Source organism: Nycticebus coucang, chromosome X, assembly GCF_027406575.1.
Source record: "Nycticebus coucang isolate mNycCou1 chromosome X, mNycCou1.pri, whole genome shotgun sequence".
In the NCBI taxonomy this organism is placed as follows: domain Eukaryota; kingdom Metazoa; phylum Chordata; class Mammalia; order Primates; family Lorisidae; genus Nycticebus; species Nycticebus coucang.
In genome coordinates this window covers 144,903,374-144,921,409 of record NC_069804.1, presented here as the reverse complement: position 1 = coordinate 144,921,409, position 18,036 = coordinate 144,903,374, and the positions used below count along the sequence as shown (strand labels likewise).

General features: G+C 44.3%; 1 protein-coding gene and 1 pseudogene across 1 annotated transcript; one reads left to right on the top strand and one right to left on the bottom strand.

Annotated features, from left to right (window-relative positions):
- Window positions 1–412: 412 nt before the first annotated feature.
- Window positions 413–5,459, bottom strand: LOC128577812 (rhox homeobox family member 2-like). The gene is made up of 4 exons (XM_053580156.1): window positions 5,291–5,459; window positions 4,542–5,115; window positions 3,856–3,901; window positions 413–901 (listed from the first exon to the last, which is right to left on the bottom strand). The coding sequence occupies exons 1-4, from the start codon at window positions 5,373–5,375 to the stop codon at window positions 578–580; spliced, it is 1,029 nt and encodes a 342-aa protein (XP_053436131.1). The 5' UTR covers window positions 5,376–5,459; the 3' UTR covers window positions 413–577.
- Window positions 5,460–7,382: 1,923 nt separating this feature from the next.
- Window positions 7,383–7,479, top strand: LOC128578784 (uncharacterized; annotated as a pseudogene).
- Window positions 7,480–18,036: the final 10,557 nt, after the last annotated feature.

The following is an 18,036-nucleotide window of genomic DNA, read 5'->3' as shown; positions in this document are numbered from 1 at the left end:
ATTTTAAGATGTTAACAGTCAACTTTTTAGCTAGGGAAAGCACAGTAATATGCTCTCCATGTGTTGGGTGTGGTAGACAGGAAAGGGAGAAGAGCCTTACTCTGACCTCTATGGAGTACTTCCCAGTGTTTCCTTTAAAGGGTAAGATTCTCCTACAATTGGTTCCAGTCCCACGTCCCTTCCACAAAACGGGAGGGCAGAGAATTTATTTGGGGAGCACCAGATGAATGCCATGGGCACTTGGAAACTTCAGTGATGTGCACAGCCTCCTGATAGTGACTCAAGAATATTACTACATGAAAACAGGCCTCCTTACCCTTTGCTTAAATGGAATTTCTTAGCCATTTCCATTCATAACTTACTAACCCCATGTAACACACAGAACAAATGCACATAGCATTCATGTCTTTATTGAAAATTCAAAAAAGCTGCCCTAAAAATGGGTCAGTGACATTGTAAATTTATTGAACACTTGTTAACAGGCATGTAACTGGTGAACTGGTCTTAATGGTGTGGTATGAAAATTTTTAATCTGGCACAAAAGATACTTAGGAAAAACTGTTGCAGAGATAATTTCTTAGAAAAACGGGGATAGTGAAGGACTACTGATGACAAAGAACCAGACAGTGTCTCGTGAAGGGCTAACGCGAGGAAAAGGGAGAGACAGCATGGGCATGGGAGGCATGTACACATGAGGATATGGTGGGGGCATCATGGGTGGCAGCATTGGCATTGGCTGCAGAAGAAGGTATCGCCCATCCTGATCCCGGGCAAACATGACAGGAGGCACGACACTTGGCGCCATCATGACACGGTGGCCCAGATCCATGGAGGGACTATTTCTAAACATTGATGCCCTCTGGTGTCTTCTCCACCTGGCTCTCCTATTCTTAAACCAAACCTTCAATCAAAGAGAAAAAAGGCATTGCATTAGTATATTGAGCATTTAACGTCATAGTAGAAAAAAACACAACAGGTGATTCCATATGTCCTAAGGATTATTAGGTGTAATAAGGTGTAATAGATTTTTAGGTGTAATAAGCTACTTCCTTATTAGTAAAATATCTGAGCACGGTTAATGCCACAGTCCTCCCTTAGGGAGCTCCAAGTATGTGCCAAGCTCTGGCTCAGCTTACTGCTTTGCCCTTCTCCTCCTACCATTACTATTATTTCCTTTTTCCACTGCCAGGTGCAGCTGCAGCTGATGAATTGGACTCAATCGCTGCTGTTATTGCTAATTGTGGTATGTCTGCTTCAGGACAGCTGCCCACCAGCTATCCAGCTGCCCCCAACCCCTACTCACTAGGCAAGTGTCACCCTGTTGTGGGGGAAGCCGAGCTTAGGAAAAAGTAGGTGTCTTTTAAAGTCACACCAAGGGGAACCACCTCCACTTTGAAGACTCTCTTCAACAGATTGACTATTAAAACAAAAGGTTCCCTTCAAGAGGGTCTAAGGGGTCATTCATCTTCTGAAACTTAGGAAGAGTTACAAAGATGGTATTGCAAGGGAGATCTGGTCATGGGAGTGCCAGGGAGTTTGTATCTGAAGCCCTGGACACTGTCTTGATACTCTAGTTTGTAGTTTTAAGGAAAGTTGAGACTAATGCAGTCCAAATTCACAAAAAGGTCTTAGAAACCTTTGGCCACTTAAGTGTGTGTTTTTTTTTTGGTGGGGGGGGACAATCAGCCTAGTTAATTTCACATGCTGCAGTCTGTCCCACCCTCCAAACCTTCCTGGGCTCAGGACAAGGAGAGCTCCATTTGTTCTCCCTATAGTCCAAGGTTCCCAGTCTCTTCCCCTGAGCATTCCTAAAGGAGAAAAGTCCAAAGAGACATTTTTCAAGATGCACAGCAAACCTGTCAATTAAACTGCATTACCACAGCGTCCTAGTTAATGAGCTTTCCGCTGAATTTAAATCCTTCTGGATGTTCCCAAACCACAAATTTTATAAGACAAAAGGTCTCCTGTCCCTGTTTGAAGCCTCATTTTCCCTGTTCTATCTTGCTATTTGGAGTTCTTTTCCCTCATAGATATATATAGTGTAACAAGTCCAGTGTAATAGTGCTTTTGGAGGCGGGGTGGGGGGGAAGATTCCAATGTACCAATGGTAAAAGGTTCATAAACACAACCAATACCTAAAGTGGGCTAAATGTTCCATGGGCTAACACTAGGTCCCTCCCCCCAGGTGTTTTGATAAAACAGCTCTTTCTCTGTTTACAGAGTAGTGGGGGAAACATCTATTAAAATTTTTTTGTAAATATTCATGCTTAAATTTTGAGAATAGATGAGAACATTGTGTCTTTTTCCCTATTTGCTGTGAGTGGGTCATTTTGCCTTTAGAACTCCACCGAGTGAGCATTAGGTAAATGCAGGCTGGGGAAAGGCAACTCACCAAAACTTAAGTTTTTCTTTCTCCCCGAATTTGCATAGCCTGAACAAGAAAGTGGACCTCCTCTCCCGTGGCATCAGGATGCCAGTACCCAGTGATTTGCTTTGCTGAGCTGCTTTTCTAGACGGCACCATCAGCAGAACGACAGCACGCTTCCTTCCCTGCACTCAGACCCATGCACTCTTGAGAAAAGCTAGTAAGATCAACCTGATTCCTCCCTTCTTTTCTTTTTTTTTTTATTTTTTGCAAAGACACCTTGGATAAAACTTGCAGTTTTCTATCACCTCAAATAATCACCTTTGGACCCATTTGCCTACAAATTAGTTATCCCAGCCTGAGCAAACGAAAAGGTATTTCAAATTTCCACAGGTAAGAATCTAGCCTGAACTGAGAGCCATCTCCCACCACCAACAAATGCCATAGAACACATCTCTTCACAGCGGTGCCACCAAAAGGAAGGGGGGAAGCTGAAGAAAATACTCACTAGTGCATTTGGTAATTTCAAAAGTTGAATGTGAGCAGTTTCTCCAAGACACGTATGTGACTGTATACAACTCTTGCCTAACACGTCCACCTTTCTTACTTCAGGCAGCGGAAATTTACCCAAAATAGTTCTTTTAGATTGTTTTGATTTTTAGACAATTTCCAAAGCTTGCAAATATTTTCCCCATCTCTACCATAATGCACAACCTACTCTGTTAGCAATGTTTTCAGGCTGACATATCAAAGTATGCCAGAAAATTAAAATTTAGAATTGCCACTCTCTACACAGCTTTACCAAACGCAAACAACAGCTACAGGACCAGGCGCTTGGACTTTATGCTGGGCCCCTCGGTATCAGTCTCAGCTTAACTAAACATTCATTAGTTCCACAGGTGTTATCCTGGCTGCGAATTATTCCCTCACCATAATGCCTGAAAATGTATAAATTCTTAATCAAAGATTTAATGTCTAGTTTAAATATTTAAAATAATTGAATATAATTGAGCTCCCTGGTGCATTAATTCCCATGTCAGAAAACCTCAGTGTGACTCCACATAAAATTGCCACCAAAATGATACCAGCATTAGAAGGAGTTTCACTATGTACAGTAATGTATATATAAACATATATGATTTCTAGTTACATATAATACCTAAACATTTTCATAATTTGGAACATAATTTATAAAAGCTTATATATATATCCATGAAATAAATAAAGAAATAGTACAAGAAATAAAATAAATATTTCATTACTAATTTTTTCCTTTACAAAGTCACATTCCATCTGGTAATGGGAAACTTCCAAAACCTGGACTTTCCTTATCCTATTTTCCCCAGCACAAAGTTCAGAACTCATTTCCCAAACATGGAAAAGTCAACAAAACACACCAACGTGACAATGTCCAGGACAAAGGTGTCCGAGCCCCAAAGCAGGTTTTAGAGCAGCTGCCCTGCCAAACTGCCTTGCTCAGCTTTACTGACCTGCACTCTGCTTTCAGTCACACCCAGGCGTCTTGCAAGATCCTTTCTGAGAGGAGAAAAACCACAAATGTTCAGGATTTGGAGTTGTAGATGAAATAAAATACATAATGTCATTTCATGTTTATTTTTAATTTTTTATCCCACTAAGTCCGCTACCCCCCACCCACCCAGCACACTATTGTGTAATATCCAGCTGAACCTCCCTATAGGAAGTTTTCTCTCTCACCCCAAATTAAGTAATCAGCCTCCCAAATCAGTAATCAAGATAATGTTCTAATTAGTATTTGACAAATATAAAAATGAATGCAAAAGAAATATAGGATGAACGAATTTATCAAAAATGTTACTAAAGGCAGGATCTGACCCTGCACTTGCTCAGCCGTGCCTCGGGCTCCCCACCTCTATCCCTGCCTTGGTTTGAATAAGACATTATTTGCAATAACAAGGCTCAGGACAAAGTTTCCCCCATCGATTCAGTTAAACACCCAAGGACGCCCTCGTCCTAAGCATAGTTCCGCCCTCGATCCCATTACGGGGAGTAGGGGAATGGGTGGCAGACTCCAGGCCCTCGGTGGCTTGGGTACAGGAGGGGTGGGGACGGACCAGGTTGGAGAGGAACCCAAAGGCCACCCTGGAGCAGCACGTGCTCCCTGCAAACCCGGCGCCAACCCTGGCAATCCACTTACCGCGCGGACCCGTCCGGGTACTGAGTGCGCTGGAAAACGTTCTCCAGCTCCCGCAGCTGCACTGGGGAGAACATGGGGCGGCGGACAGGCTGCGTCCTCTGGCCAAGATTTGCAGCTCCAGCTCCGGGGGATTGCTCCAGCTCCCCGAATTCCTGGTCGCTGCCCTCACTGGCATCACTGCCATCCTGGTTTTCGTCTTCCTCAGAATCAAAATCATACGCGCCAAAGAAGCCACCTTCGTTTTCTTCTCCTCCTCTTGCCCCTTGTTCTCCTCCTTCGTCTTCTTCCTCTCCTCCCTCTTTTTCTCCTCCTTCGTCTTCTCCCTCTCCCTTTCCTGCCACTTTTTCTCCTTCATCCGCCTTTTCTCCCGCTCCTTCGTCTTCTCCCTCCCCTGCCTCTTTTTCTCCCGCTCCTTCGTCTTCTCCCTCTCCTGCCTCTTTTTCTCCCTCTCCTTCGTCTTCTCCTTCTCCTGCCGTTTTTTCTTCTGCTGCTGCTGCTCCCTGGTCAGGCTCAGACTGGAGGTTCTCTTTCTTATCTCCTCCGTCTACAAGCGCGATCGCCTCGGGGTTTGCATCTGGAAAGGGGGAAACCCAAAGAGAAAGATCAGGGCGCACTCGAGAAGGAAGCAGCGAGGGGCTGCCCTCTGAGAGCGGCAATAGTGTGGGGACAGCGTCCTGTCCACTCCCCTCTCTCAGGGAACGCTGGTTTCCTGGAGATCGCTAAAGCACGTGTCCCGCCCAAGCACTAACCCTGCTGTTCTTCGCAGTCCTCCTCGAGTCCCATCATGCTGAGCAAGCTGGTGATGCTGTGGCCGAGCCCAGGCAGCAAATCCATACTTTAGGTGCTGTCGATGGAGCTGTCCGCACCTTAAGATTCGGAGCTGGGGCTCACGTGATCCTCTCGCCTGGCGGTGCCGGGAGTTGTAACGAGGATCCTGAAGGGGTCTTCTTCTGGTGCCTGGTCCAGGTTACAGTGTATCCTGTTATAGAGACCGTTGGTTGGTTGGCGTTCTGTTTACCGCCAATTGTTGTGGGTGGGGTCTGCTCAGGTGGGTATGCGGAAGAAGCTTGGCCGTTCGGCTGGGGGTCGGGGGTGGAGTTGGGGGGGGTAGTGAGTGGGTGGGGCTTGAGAGTGCTTGTAGGAAAGGCCCCCGGAGGTGGGTATGTGTGAGTGCCGACCTTAGAGCTCCAAGTTGCCGCTTAGCTACCGGCTCCAGACTCGGTAAGGATATCTTCCCGGAGGAGGGGGCCGTGCTGTATTGTGCAAGCTCATTTGTGGGCGGGTAAAAGAGAGACCTCACATAGGTCTCTATGAACAGGAGCATGGGCTTGGATTTGCTGAGGATGCTGGCTCCTCAAATGCATATGCAAAAAATACATCTCAACCCTGGAGGAAGTTCATAGGCTATTAATTTTTAGTAATGAATGCACATTGAAGTGCAATAGTTGAAACACGCACGTTGCTTAGAGCACCTGAGTTTGCCTAAACTGCAGGGGGCCCTTTATTTGGCCCGTGGGAACAATGAATGATGCCCCTTCTGCTGTCTCTGGCTATCCACCCTCTGCAAAAGCGCACTTACCTCCTGTGCAGAGGTGGTGCTGTTGTCCTGGAACGAGTTCCCCTCTTCCCTTTCTCTCTGCTTTTTCCCCTTTTATAGAACTATCTTCCTGAGGTCTTAGGAATAAATACATTTTATTTATAGTCAAATAAAGAGAACCAAGACAGCTTGAGGGCCTTAAGATTCTTTCATAAAGAAGTGTTTTAAGTCTGTTAGCCTCTTTGCCTTAACAATGGAGGCCTGTTCGCTGTCTATAGAGAATACATCTTGCTCTGTAAACCTATACCTTTTTCTTACTCTGTAAACCTATCTTTTTCTTCCTCAGTAAACTTTGTTCTATGCTTGCCTTTAAAAAAAAAAAAAAGTGTCTTAAGTCCAAGCGCGATGGCTCAGACCTGTAATTCCAACACTTTGGGAAGCGGAGATGAGAGGATAGCTCGAGGCCAGGAGTTTCAGACCATTCTGAGCGACATAGTGAGACCCTGACTCTACAAAAAAAAAAAAAGCTAATGACCATGGTGACATGCACCTGTAGTCCCAGCTACTCAGGCTGAGCCAGGAGGATCCCTTGAGCCTAGGAGGTGGAAGTTGCAGTGAGCTGTGATCGCTGTGATCGTGCCATTGCACTCCAGTCTGGGCAATAGAGCGAGACACTCCCCGCCCCCAAACCCCACCACCACCACCACCCCCCACACACATACACACACACACACACACACACACACACACACACACACGGGAGCGAGCGCATTTTGTAAATGCTGCAGGAATTGGTAGTGTCCTGAATATGGAGAATAGCTTTTAACAATGGGATCTGTCTTTGACAGTGTATGTGAATTGTCCTATTTTTGTCGGCATAATCACTCTTTTCATCAGCTCGATTTTATTATTACAAATTAAACCATTTCTGTGGTGCCCTATGTCTATTTTCACTTCACCTACTGTGTCTAACAGATAAGCTCCTGTACTTCATATTCCCAGAGAATGGGTAAGAAAAAAGTTTAAAAATGCTTGACCAGGGGCGGCGCCTGTGGCTCAGTGAGTAGGGCGCCGGCCCCATATACCGAGGCTTGGTGAGTTCAAACCCAGCCTGGGCCAAACTGCAACAAAAAAATAGCCGGGCCTTGTGGCGGGCGCCTATAGTCCCAGCTGCTCGGGAGGCTGAGGCAAGAGAATCACCTGAACCCAGGAGTTAGAGGTTGCTATGAGCTGTGATGCCATAGCACTCTATGAGGGCGGTAAAGTGAGACTCTGTCCCCCCCCCAAAAAAAAATGCTTGACCAGTGCTTGCTTCGGCAGCACATTGATATGATACAGAGAAGATTAGTATAGCCACTGCCCAAGAATGACATGCAAATTTGTGAAGTGTCCCCCCCCCCAAAAAAAAAGCTTGACTAATTTATTTTCAGAAAGATAAGCAGGGCCCAGGCGTGCCTAGCATTCCGTAAGGCTGAGGTTGAGGCAGGTAGATCCCTTGCGCTCAGGAGTTAGAGACTCGATCAAGAATGAGACCCGTCTCTACTAAGCAGAAAAAACAAGCTGGGCGTTGTGGCAGGCGCCTGTAGTCCCATCTACTCGGGAGGCTGAAGCAGGAAGATGGCTTGAGCCCGGGAGTTTGAGGTTGCGGAAGGCAGGGCACGGTAGTTCACACCTGTAATCCCAGCGCTCTGGGAGGCCGAGGTGGACGGATTGCTCAGGAGTTAGAGACCAACATGAGCCAGAGCTTAGACCCCGTCTCTAAAAATATCCGGACGTTGTGGTGGGCACCTGTAGTCCCAGCTACTCGGGAGGCTGAGGCAGGAGAATCTCTTGAGCCCAAGAGTTTGAGGTTGCTGTGAGCTGTGACGCCATAGTACTCAACCTGAGAGCGACTGAGTCTCAAAAAAAAAAGAAAGAAAAATACGATGCTAGCCAAGGGAACAGAGCAAAATTCTGTCTCTAAAAAAAAAAAAAAAAAAGGAAATAGGCAGGGATAGCCTCTTTCTAACTTTAATCAAAATGTCTTTCCCTCAGTCTGCCTCTTTCTGGAACTAAACTGCTGGATTCTGAAACCTTGATGTACCACCTCTTGCTAGCTGGGTAAGCTGACTTGCTTATTCTCTACTTGCCTTGAATTTCTCATCTGTAAAATGGAAATAACAATATCAACTATTTCATAGGGTTATTGAATGAATTGAGATAAAAAAAAAAAACTTTACAAATGACCGTAACATGCTGCCTGACATTTCCTGCTTCAGTTTGTATTTATTTATTCACAAGGGCCCATGAGAGAAGAGACATAATTATGTTTTAGCAGACGGCAACAAGGGTGGGGTTTTTTGTTGTGAAAATAAGGTCTCTGTATGTCTTTTTGTACATTTAGGTGCTTCGCTCAGTAGCCCTTCCTTGGCTGCTGTGTTTACAGGGCCATGTGCAAGGCAGTGTGGGGAATGCCATGATGTCTGACCCTTGTGCTGTAGGCCACCATGGTCTGGTGAAGGATATCAGCTCACATCAAGAAAGAAGTTGCAAATTTTGGAGGAAGATATATTCCTTCTGCAACCTGAGCGTGTGTTAGCTGATCTCTCTGTGTCTCAGTTTCCACATGTGCATAATAGGGCTCATGATGGTACCTGCACTACTGTGTTGCCATGAAGTTTAAGTAATATAGGCAAGGCACATGGTCAAGGCTCAGTCCACTTGAGCTAATGCTGGAGTTAAGGCATCAGTCTTAAGTGGGGAGAGTCAGGGGTCCACACTGTGGTTGAAGATGCTACACCAGGAGTGCCTGTCCTTGCTCTTGAGTGGATGTGGTATTTCACACATGACTGGGCTGGCTCATGCCAGTGACATTATATAGGTGCTCACTGCACACCAGGGCCTGGTTAGTCAATCCTCATAGCCATACTCTGAGGACAATGTTTTAATTGTCTCTAGAAACTGAAGAAATGGAGGCTCAGAGAGGTTTTTTGACTTCACTAAAGTCATACAGCCAGATCCTAGGTCAGGATTCAAATATTTGAAGAGACTTTGTTCTTAGCAGCCTGTGGTAGCAGCAGGATTAGTTTGTGTGGGTAGTAGGATGTCCTTTGCCCCTCAAAGGACAAGTCACATTTTGAAAGATCTGAGAAGGCTGTACAGGGAATCTCAGTTAAAGGAGGAACCCCAGGAAAGACTGAGTATAAAATTTATTACAAGAAACCCCAACACAGCTGGCGTGGCCAGGAGAGTAAATGCATATGAAGTGTGGCTTTGAGAGCAAGCTGTAAGGGGAGCCTGAAGAGATCTCTAGAGTGGTTGGGAAAAGTTTAAAAGTTAGGATGAGGTGGAATTCATGGAAGGAGTTATAATACCAGCATTTGAGATCATGGAAAACTGTAGGTTTGGGGTAGAAGGTGACTTAATGAAGGCAGTGCCTTCCTTAGAATGTGAGGTAGAGGAGAAGTTCCTAGGCTGGTACACAGTCCAGTTCATTGCAGTTATTGGGAATTGGATATGTTGTACAGACTTGGACTTCTTGTCTCAGGGGACATACTTGGTCATCAGGAAGATTGTGAGTCCCTTTGAACTTTTATATAAGTTTGGAATGCTGTCGTTTTAAGTGGGTGTGCTTTTCATCAAATAATCAAGGAAATACATAAGGACCCTAACCATGACCTCCCCCCCAAGATAGAGAAAACCTAGGATTTGAGTAAAGAAACGAGGCCCTGGAATTGGAGCACATGCCTCTGGTTTCAGGGCATAGCCTTGTCCTTCCATCTTCCCGCTCAGAGCAGGAGCTTTGGCCCCATATCCTTGCCATGTGACACTGAATAATCCTCATCATCTCTCTGATGCTTAGTTTCCTTCATTGTAAAACAGTGTTACTATTACTATTACTGGTACAATTTGCTAAAATAAGGATAATCATCTCAGAGAATGCTTATGAAGCTGGAATCGAGTATGTATGGAAAGATACTTCATTAACTTTGTGCATAAATATAAGGGGTTATTTTACTATTGCTATTTGTATTGAGAGATTTCACTTATTTCTTTTAACAATACCTTTTTCTTTTTTTTTTGAGACAGAGTTTCACCTTGTCACCCTTGGTAGAGTCATACTCACAGCAACCTCAAACTCTTGGGCTTAAATGATTCTTTTGCCTGAGCCTCCCAAGTATCTGGGACTACAGGTGCCTGCCACAATGCCTGGCTATTTTTAATTTTTTTTTTTTAATTGAGATAGAGTCTCACTTTGTCACTCACCCTCGGTAGAGTGCCGTGGCATCATATCTCACAGCAACCTCAAACTCTTGGGCTCAAGCGATTCTCTTGCCTCAGCCTCCCTCTCAAACTCTTGGGCTCAAGCGATTCTCTTGCCTCAGCCTCCCTAGTAGCTGAAATTACAGGCGTCTGCCACAACACCCAGCTATTTTTTGTTGTTGTTGTTTAGTAGGCCCAGGCCGGGTTCAAACCCACCAGCCCTAGAGCACGTGGCCAGAGCCCTAACTACTGAGCAACAGGCACCCCATGCCTGGCTATTTTTAGAGATGGGGGTCTCGTTCTTGCTCAGGGTAGTCTCGAACCCGTGAGCTCAGGCAATCCACTCGCCTCAGCCTCCCAGAGTGCTAGGCGGGAGCCACCTCGCCTGATTCATTTATTAAATTTTCAGACACTGAAATAAAAGAATTTAGCAAACAATGTAACCTAATTGTATATACCCTTATATTAATCTGAAATTTAAAAAACACAAAAAAGTAGAAAGTAGAAAGAATACTTTAATGAACGCCCTTAAAAACCATCATCTGGGGTCAACATTTATCAGGATTTTGCCAAACTGGCTCCATTTAATCTTTCTTTCCTTCCTCCCTCCCTTCCCTTCTTTCTTTCTTTCCTTTTAAACTCCTCCCCCCAGCCACTCTCTTGGTCTTGCTCCAATAGGTTAAAAGAAACTCAAAACAACATGTTTTTTCAGCTCTAAAACTTTATGTGTGTGTACTTTCTAAAAAATACATTTAGCCTATGTAACCATCGTGCCTTCCAAGGCCCTGAATGGTAACAATAATCCCTTGATATAATCTCCAACTCACCTGTATTCAGACTTCCCTGAGTACCTCAAAAATGACTTTTTACAGTTTGTAAAATTTTTTTTTTACAGTTTGTATTTTTAGAACTTAAGTTTTGCTGTGTCTACAGTGACAAAGTGCAGAAAAAACTCATGGTGGCTATTTACATATATAATCCCAGCAAATGAAAGACAGACCCTAGCTATCTACTATTGCTGGGGGTTTTATTTGCCAGTATAAAGCATTTTGTGTAGGGATCCTTTGGAGGGGACTTTTCCATGACCTTTGTCTTTGCTATGATCAGGAAAAGTTATTTGCTTTAAATCTACTTGATGGTAAAATATATATATATGTATATGTGTATATATATATATATAATATACTAATTTTTTCTTTTCTTTTCTTTTTCTTTTTTTTTTTTTTTTGAGACAGAGCCTCAAGCTGTCGCCCTGGGTAGAGTGCTGTGGCATCACAGCTCACAGCAACCTCCAAGTCCTGGGCTCAAGCGATTCTCCTGCCTCCCCCTCCCAAGTAGCTGGGACTACAGGCGCCCGCCACAACGCCCGGCTTTTTTTGGTTGCAGTTGTCATTGTTGTTTGGCAGGCCCAGGCTGGATTTGAACCCTCCAGCTCAGGTGTATGTGGCTGGCGCCTTAGCCGCTTGAGCCACAGGTGCCGAGCCTAACATACTAATTTTCACTGACCTTCAGATGTTTTGAGTTCTAGTTCAATCCCCACCTCCTGCAAGAAGCCTTCCCAGTTCGCCCAGCCCCTGGTACTCTCCTCCTCTGAGCTTTTATTGCACTTGCAATGAGAGCAAGTCATTGGATTCCAGTCTCACATTGCCTCAAACGTGAGTCACTTTCAAATGTATGAAAACATGAATGTGTGGAGATATATATATAGAGAGAGAGATAGAGAGAGATGAATATATATATATGAATGAGTGTAGTTTGAATGTATTTATATGTGTATTATGGTGATTTCTCAGATGGTAAACTTCCTGCACTTTATACACTCCTTAGCATTTTCCAAAGCAGTATTATGTACATAGTAGGTACTCAGAATTTGATTGGTTGACAAATACAAATGAATGGTGGATGACCTTGACCAAGGCCAACGAACTTGGGGGCTTTTACTAGCTCAGCTTTTCTAGTGTTGGCCTCATCCTCTCACTTTCCTCCCAGTCCACCTGGCAATCCTAATTAAAAAACTCTGAGTAAACAAAGGTCTTCCAGAAAGGGGTAGACATTTATTTCATGGTTGTATTTATCTGGTTTCTCCAGAGAAACAGAACCAATAGGATATGTATAGAAAGAGAGAGTGGAATTTTTTTTTTTAATTTTTTTTATTGTTGGGGATTCATTGAGAGTACAAGAAAACAGGTTACAATGATTGCATTTGTTAGGTAAAGTCCTTCTAATTGTGTCCTGCCCCCAAAAGGTGTGTCACACGCTGAGACTCCCATGTCCTCCCTCCTTCCTTCTCTCTGCTTGTCCCATCTCCCACCACCTTCCCTTCTTCCCTCCTTCCCTCTCTTGGCTCCTCCTTTACCCCACCCCTTCCCCTCTTCCCTCTCTCTGCTCTCTCCTTCCCCCACATCCCACCGTGTACTAGGTCATTAATTGTCCTCATATCAAGATTGAGAGAGTGAGAGATTTTAAGGAATGAGCTTATACAATTAAAGAGGCTGGCAAGTGTAAAATCTGCAAGGTAGGCAAGCAGTCTGGAGACTAGGGAAAAGCCAAAATTACAGTTTAGGTCTCAAAGCCATCAGACTGGAGGCAAAGTGAAGAGCTGATGATGCGGTTCAAGTCCCGAGGCTGTAGCCAGAGAAATTCCTTCTTGCTTCCAGGAGGTAAATATTTCTTCTGTTAAGACCTTTAGCTGATTGAATGAGTCCAACACACATTATGGAGGACAATCTGCTTTACTCAAACTCCACTCATTTCAATGTTAATCTCTACAACTTGAACTTTACTTTGGAAGTGAGGACAATGTAACCTAAAAACTTGTACCCTCATATTAATTTGAAATTAAAAAAGAAAAATAAATAAATAAATGTTAATCTCGTTCAAAAAAACACCCTTAGAGGGTGGTGCCTGTGGCTCAGTGAGTAGGGTGCCGGCCCCATATACCGAGGGTGGCAGGATCGAACCCGGCCCCGATCAAACTGCAACAAAAAAAAATAGCCAGGCATTGTGGCAGGCACCTGTAGTTCCAGCTACTCAGGAGGCTGAGGCAAGAGATTCTCCTAAGCCCAAGAGCTGGAGGTTGCTGTGAGCTGTGACGCCATAGCACTCGGCACGCTACTGAGGGCGACAAAGTGAGACTCTATCTTTTTTTTTTTTTTTTGCAGTTTTTGCAGTTTTTGGCTGGGGCTGGGTTTGAACCTGCCACCTCTGGCATATGGGGCCGGCGCCCTACTCCTTTGAGCCACAGGCACCACCCAGGACTCTGTCTCTTAAAAAAAAAAAATCACCCTCACAGAAAAATCTAGAATAATGTTTCACCAAATATGTGAGCACCGTGGCCCAAACAACTTAATACAAAAAAATAACCACCACAGTGGTCTTATATGTGGGCTGAGAAACTGGTGAGCATCATGTTCTTTCCTGTCCGGAGCAGTATCTGTGGTGTCTCTCTGGAAGTCCTCTCTGCATTGCAAAGTCTCTTCCCACCTGTTCCATTCTCCTTCATTATTTTCTTTCTCTTTTTCTTTCTTTCTTTCTTTCTCTCTCTCTCTTTCTTTCTTTTTCTGTCTTTCTTCCCTCCTCCCTCCCTTTCTTCCCTCCATACCTCCCTCTGTTTCTTCCTTCCTTCCTTCCTTCCTTTCAACAGTCTGATTTCTTTGCCCTCAGTAGAGTACCATGGTTTCATAGCTCATAGCAACCTCAAACTCCTGGACCCAAGCAATCCTCTTGCCTCAGCCTCCTGAGTAGCTGGGACTACAGGCACCCACCATGATGCTCTGCTAATTTTTCTATTTTTGGTAGAAACAGGGTCTTGCTCTTGGTCAAGCGTGTCTCAAACTCCTGAGCTCAAGCAATCAGCCTGCTGCAGTCTCCCAGAATGCTAGGATTACAGGGCAAGCCACCATGGCCAGCCACTCTTTCATTATTTTCATCCTTTTCTGTGTATGTGAGTGTGTGTGTGTGTGTGTGTGTGTGTGTGTGTGTGTGTGTGTGTGTATTCTAATTCAATGTCCATATATTGTGAACAAGGGCCAAAGAGATAAACAAGTCATGGAACAAAAGAAAATCCATGGGTAATTTTAGTATATATCCTGTAACAAGGCAAATGCCACAAGTGAGTAATGAAGAAATGTTCAAAGAAATTACCTTCAGTTGGGGTGGCGCCTGTGGCTCAAGGAGTAGGGCACTGGCCCCATATGCCATGGGTAGTCGGTTTGAGCCCAGCCCCGGCCCAAAAAAAAAGAAATTACCTTCAGTACAAATCTGGAAGAGATCAAATAAAATAGGAATCTGTAGATGTGCTGTGGTTTGTAAGTGTCCCCCCAAATTCACATGCTGAAAACTTAAGGCCTAATGCTACAGCATTAGGAAGTGGGGCCTAACAAGTGGTGATTGGATTAATGTAGCTATTGTAGAATTGGGTCAGTTATTGTGAGAGTGGGTTATTATAAAAGGAAGCCTAGCTGGGCAGCGCCTGTAGCTCAAAGGAGTAGGGCCTTGGCCCCATATACCGGAGGTGGTGTTTCAAACCCGGCCCCAGACAAAAAAAAAAAAAAAAAAAACTGGAAAAGCAAGCCTGTCCCCTCATCCTTTCTCTCTCACACATGCTTTCTTACCCTTCTGCCTTCCTTTATGGGATGATGCAGCACAAAGTCCCTCACCTGATGCTGGAGACATGTTGTTTGACTCCCCAGCTTCCAGATGCATGAGCTAAATAAATTTATGTTCATTATAAATTACCCAATTTCAGGTATTCTGTGATAACAGGAAAATGGACTCCTACTAGCCAAGGTGTATGGATTAAGTTGCAGACAACATGAGGTACAGGCTTGGGGATTTAAAAATATGCTCTCTAGTGTATTCCAAGTTCACAGTCGTTCAGCTAAAAGCATCTGACAATGCTCCCAACCTTGAGGGGTTTCTCTAGAGGTGGAAGGGGACGAGCCCTAGGTTGAGGCATACAAGGGTTGCTTGGAGGCCGTCTGAGTCCTGGGGAGTGTGGCAGCAAGGTTCCCTGCAGCATGCTCATCAGACCTATCAGACCTAATGGGAGGGCGTGAACTGGATGGATGATAATGGATTTTTTAAAACTTTTCTTTGGAGTAATTTCAGGTTTACGGAAAATTGCAAAGTCAGTATAAGGAATTTTGATATATGCTTTACTCAGATTCTTCAAATGTTAACATTCTACTACATTTGCTTTATTATTCTGTGTCTAAATAAGAATATTTTTTTCTGTTTGAGAATAAGTTATAGGCACAGTGCCCCCTTCATCTTTAAATAATTCAGTATACAATTTCTAAGAACAGTTGCATACATAACCATAGTACAGTTATAAAATTCAGGACATAAACTAGTACTATGTTAGCTTGAACATGTCTCTGAAGTATTTATATTACTCAGCACACTTTTTTGGACCAGTTATTTAATCTGCCATACAATTATGGACTTTGTAGAGTAGAAATGGTCCCTAGCGATGATGTAATGAAAATCATCTTTCAATAAATAGCTAAATATAACATAGCTCCTGCTCCAAATGCTGGTGAAGATGTGGAAAAACTGGATCACTCCCAACTTGCTGGTGGGAATATGACATAGTACAGCTACCTGGAAAACACTTTGGCAGTATTTTTTTTTTTAATTTTTTTTTTGTATGTTTTTGGCCGGGGCTGGGTTTGAACCCGCCACCTCTGGCATATGGGACTGGCGCCCTACTCACTGAGCCACAGGCGCCGCCCATTTTGGCAGTATTTTAAAAATTATGCATGCTGGCTCCGTGCCTGTAGCTCAGCAGCTAGGGCATCGGCCACAAACACTGGGGCTGGTGGGTTCAAACCCAGCCTGGGCCTGCCAAACAGCGATGACAACTACAACAAAAAATAGCCAGGCCATTGTGGAGGTCACCTATAGTCCCAGCTACCTGGGAGACTGAGGCAAGAGAATTGCTTAAGCCCAAGAGTTTGAGGTTGCTGTGAGCTGTGATGCCATAGCACTCTACAGAAGGCGACATAGTAAGAGTCTGTCTCAAAAAAAAACACAAAAAATTATGCATGCTGGCCAGGGCCGGTGGGTCATGCCTATAATCCTAGCACTCTGGGAGGCGAGGCCGAGGTGGGAGGATCACTTGAGGTCAGGAGTTTGAAACCAGCCTGAGCAAAGTGAGACCCTGTCTCTAATAAAAATAGAAAAATTAGCCAGGTGTTATGGCGGGCATCTGTAGTCCCAGATGCTCAGGAGGCTGAAGCAGGAGGATTGCTTGAGCCCATGAGTTTGAGGTTGCTCTAAGCTACGCTGACACTGGGGCACTCTAGCCTGGGGCAACAGTGAGACTGTCTCAAAAGCATGCACTAACCATACAATCCCTAAAGGTATATGTGGATAATGGGGACTAGACGTAGGTAGGGACAGTCCACACAACACCTGGGGCTAGTGCTCCTGTGCAGCCAGCTCGGTGCTGTATCAAACCTAACGGATGCCTCAATTCTAAACTTTTCTTTCTCACAACTTGGCTCTTAGGGTTTTTTTTGTTTTCTTTTTGTGATCTAACACAGCACTGACTTCAGTTTTTGTTAATGTGCAGGAAACAGAATTTTACATAGCTCCCCCAGGTGTGCACTATCTTTGGCTATTATGATTTTTAAATAACGCTACTTACATATAGTTGTCTTATTGCCATATTGTGCTCCTGAGGGGAATGAATCAATGAGTGTGCCCACTGGCAATGTATAAATCCACCTACTCCTCCCTCAGAAACACGATTTCCTAGGTAGGCACACTGCAGTACCATAAAATTATTGTAACTTGCATATTTCATTAAGACTGCTTTATTAGATTGTGGTGCATGTATACCATGGAATATTATGCAGCCTTAAAGAAAGATGGAGACTTTACCTCTTTCATGTTTACACGGATGGAGCTGGAACATATTCTTCTTAGCAAAGTATCTCAGGAATGGAAGAAAAAGTATCCAATATACTCAGCCCTACTATGAAGCTAAATTATAGCTTTCACATGAAGACTATAACCCAACTATAGCACAAGACTATGGGGAAAGGGCCAAGGAAGGGGAAGGGAGGGGGGAGGTTTTGGTGGAGGGAGGGTAATGGGTGGGGCCACATCTATGGTGCATCTTAGAATGGGTACAGGCGATTGCACTAATGTACACAGCTATGATTTAACAATAAAAAAATAAATTAATTAATTTTAAAAAAGACTGCTTTATTAGAACAAAAGCCAGGGCGGTGCCTGTGGCTCAGTGAGTAGGGCGCCGGCCCCATATACCGAGGGTAGCGGGTTCAAACCCAGCCCCGGCCAAACTGCAACAAAAAAAATAGCCGGGCGTTGTGGCGGGCGCCTGTAGTCCCAGCTGCTCGGGAGGCTGAAGGAAGAGAATCGCCTAAGCCCAGGAGTTGGAGGTTGCTGTGAGCTGTGTGACGTCATGGCACTCTACTGAGGGTGGTCAAGTGAGACTCTGTCTCTACAAAAAAAAAAAAAAAAGCCAAACAAACAAAAAGACTGCTTTATTGTTTGTGTTTTCTCTTGCACACATCATCCACTCATCTGTAAAATGAGTTAGTAACTGTATAACACAATGCTAGTGCTGTATTATTTCTTTGTTGATAATGGATAATGAGCTTTTATTATTTTGTCATAAAGAGTACATTTCCTACTATGGTGAAATATGTACCGCAGATAGACCTGAGATCAAAACTTCACTAT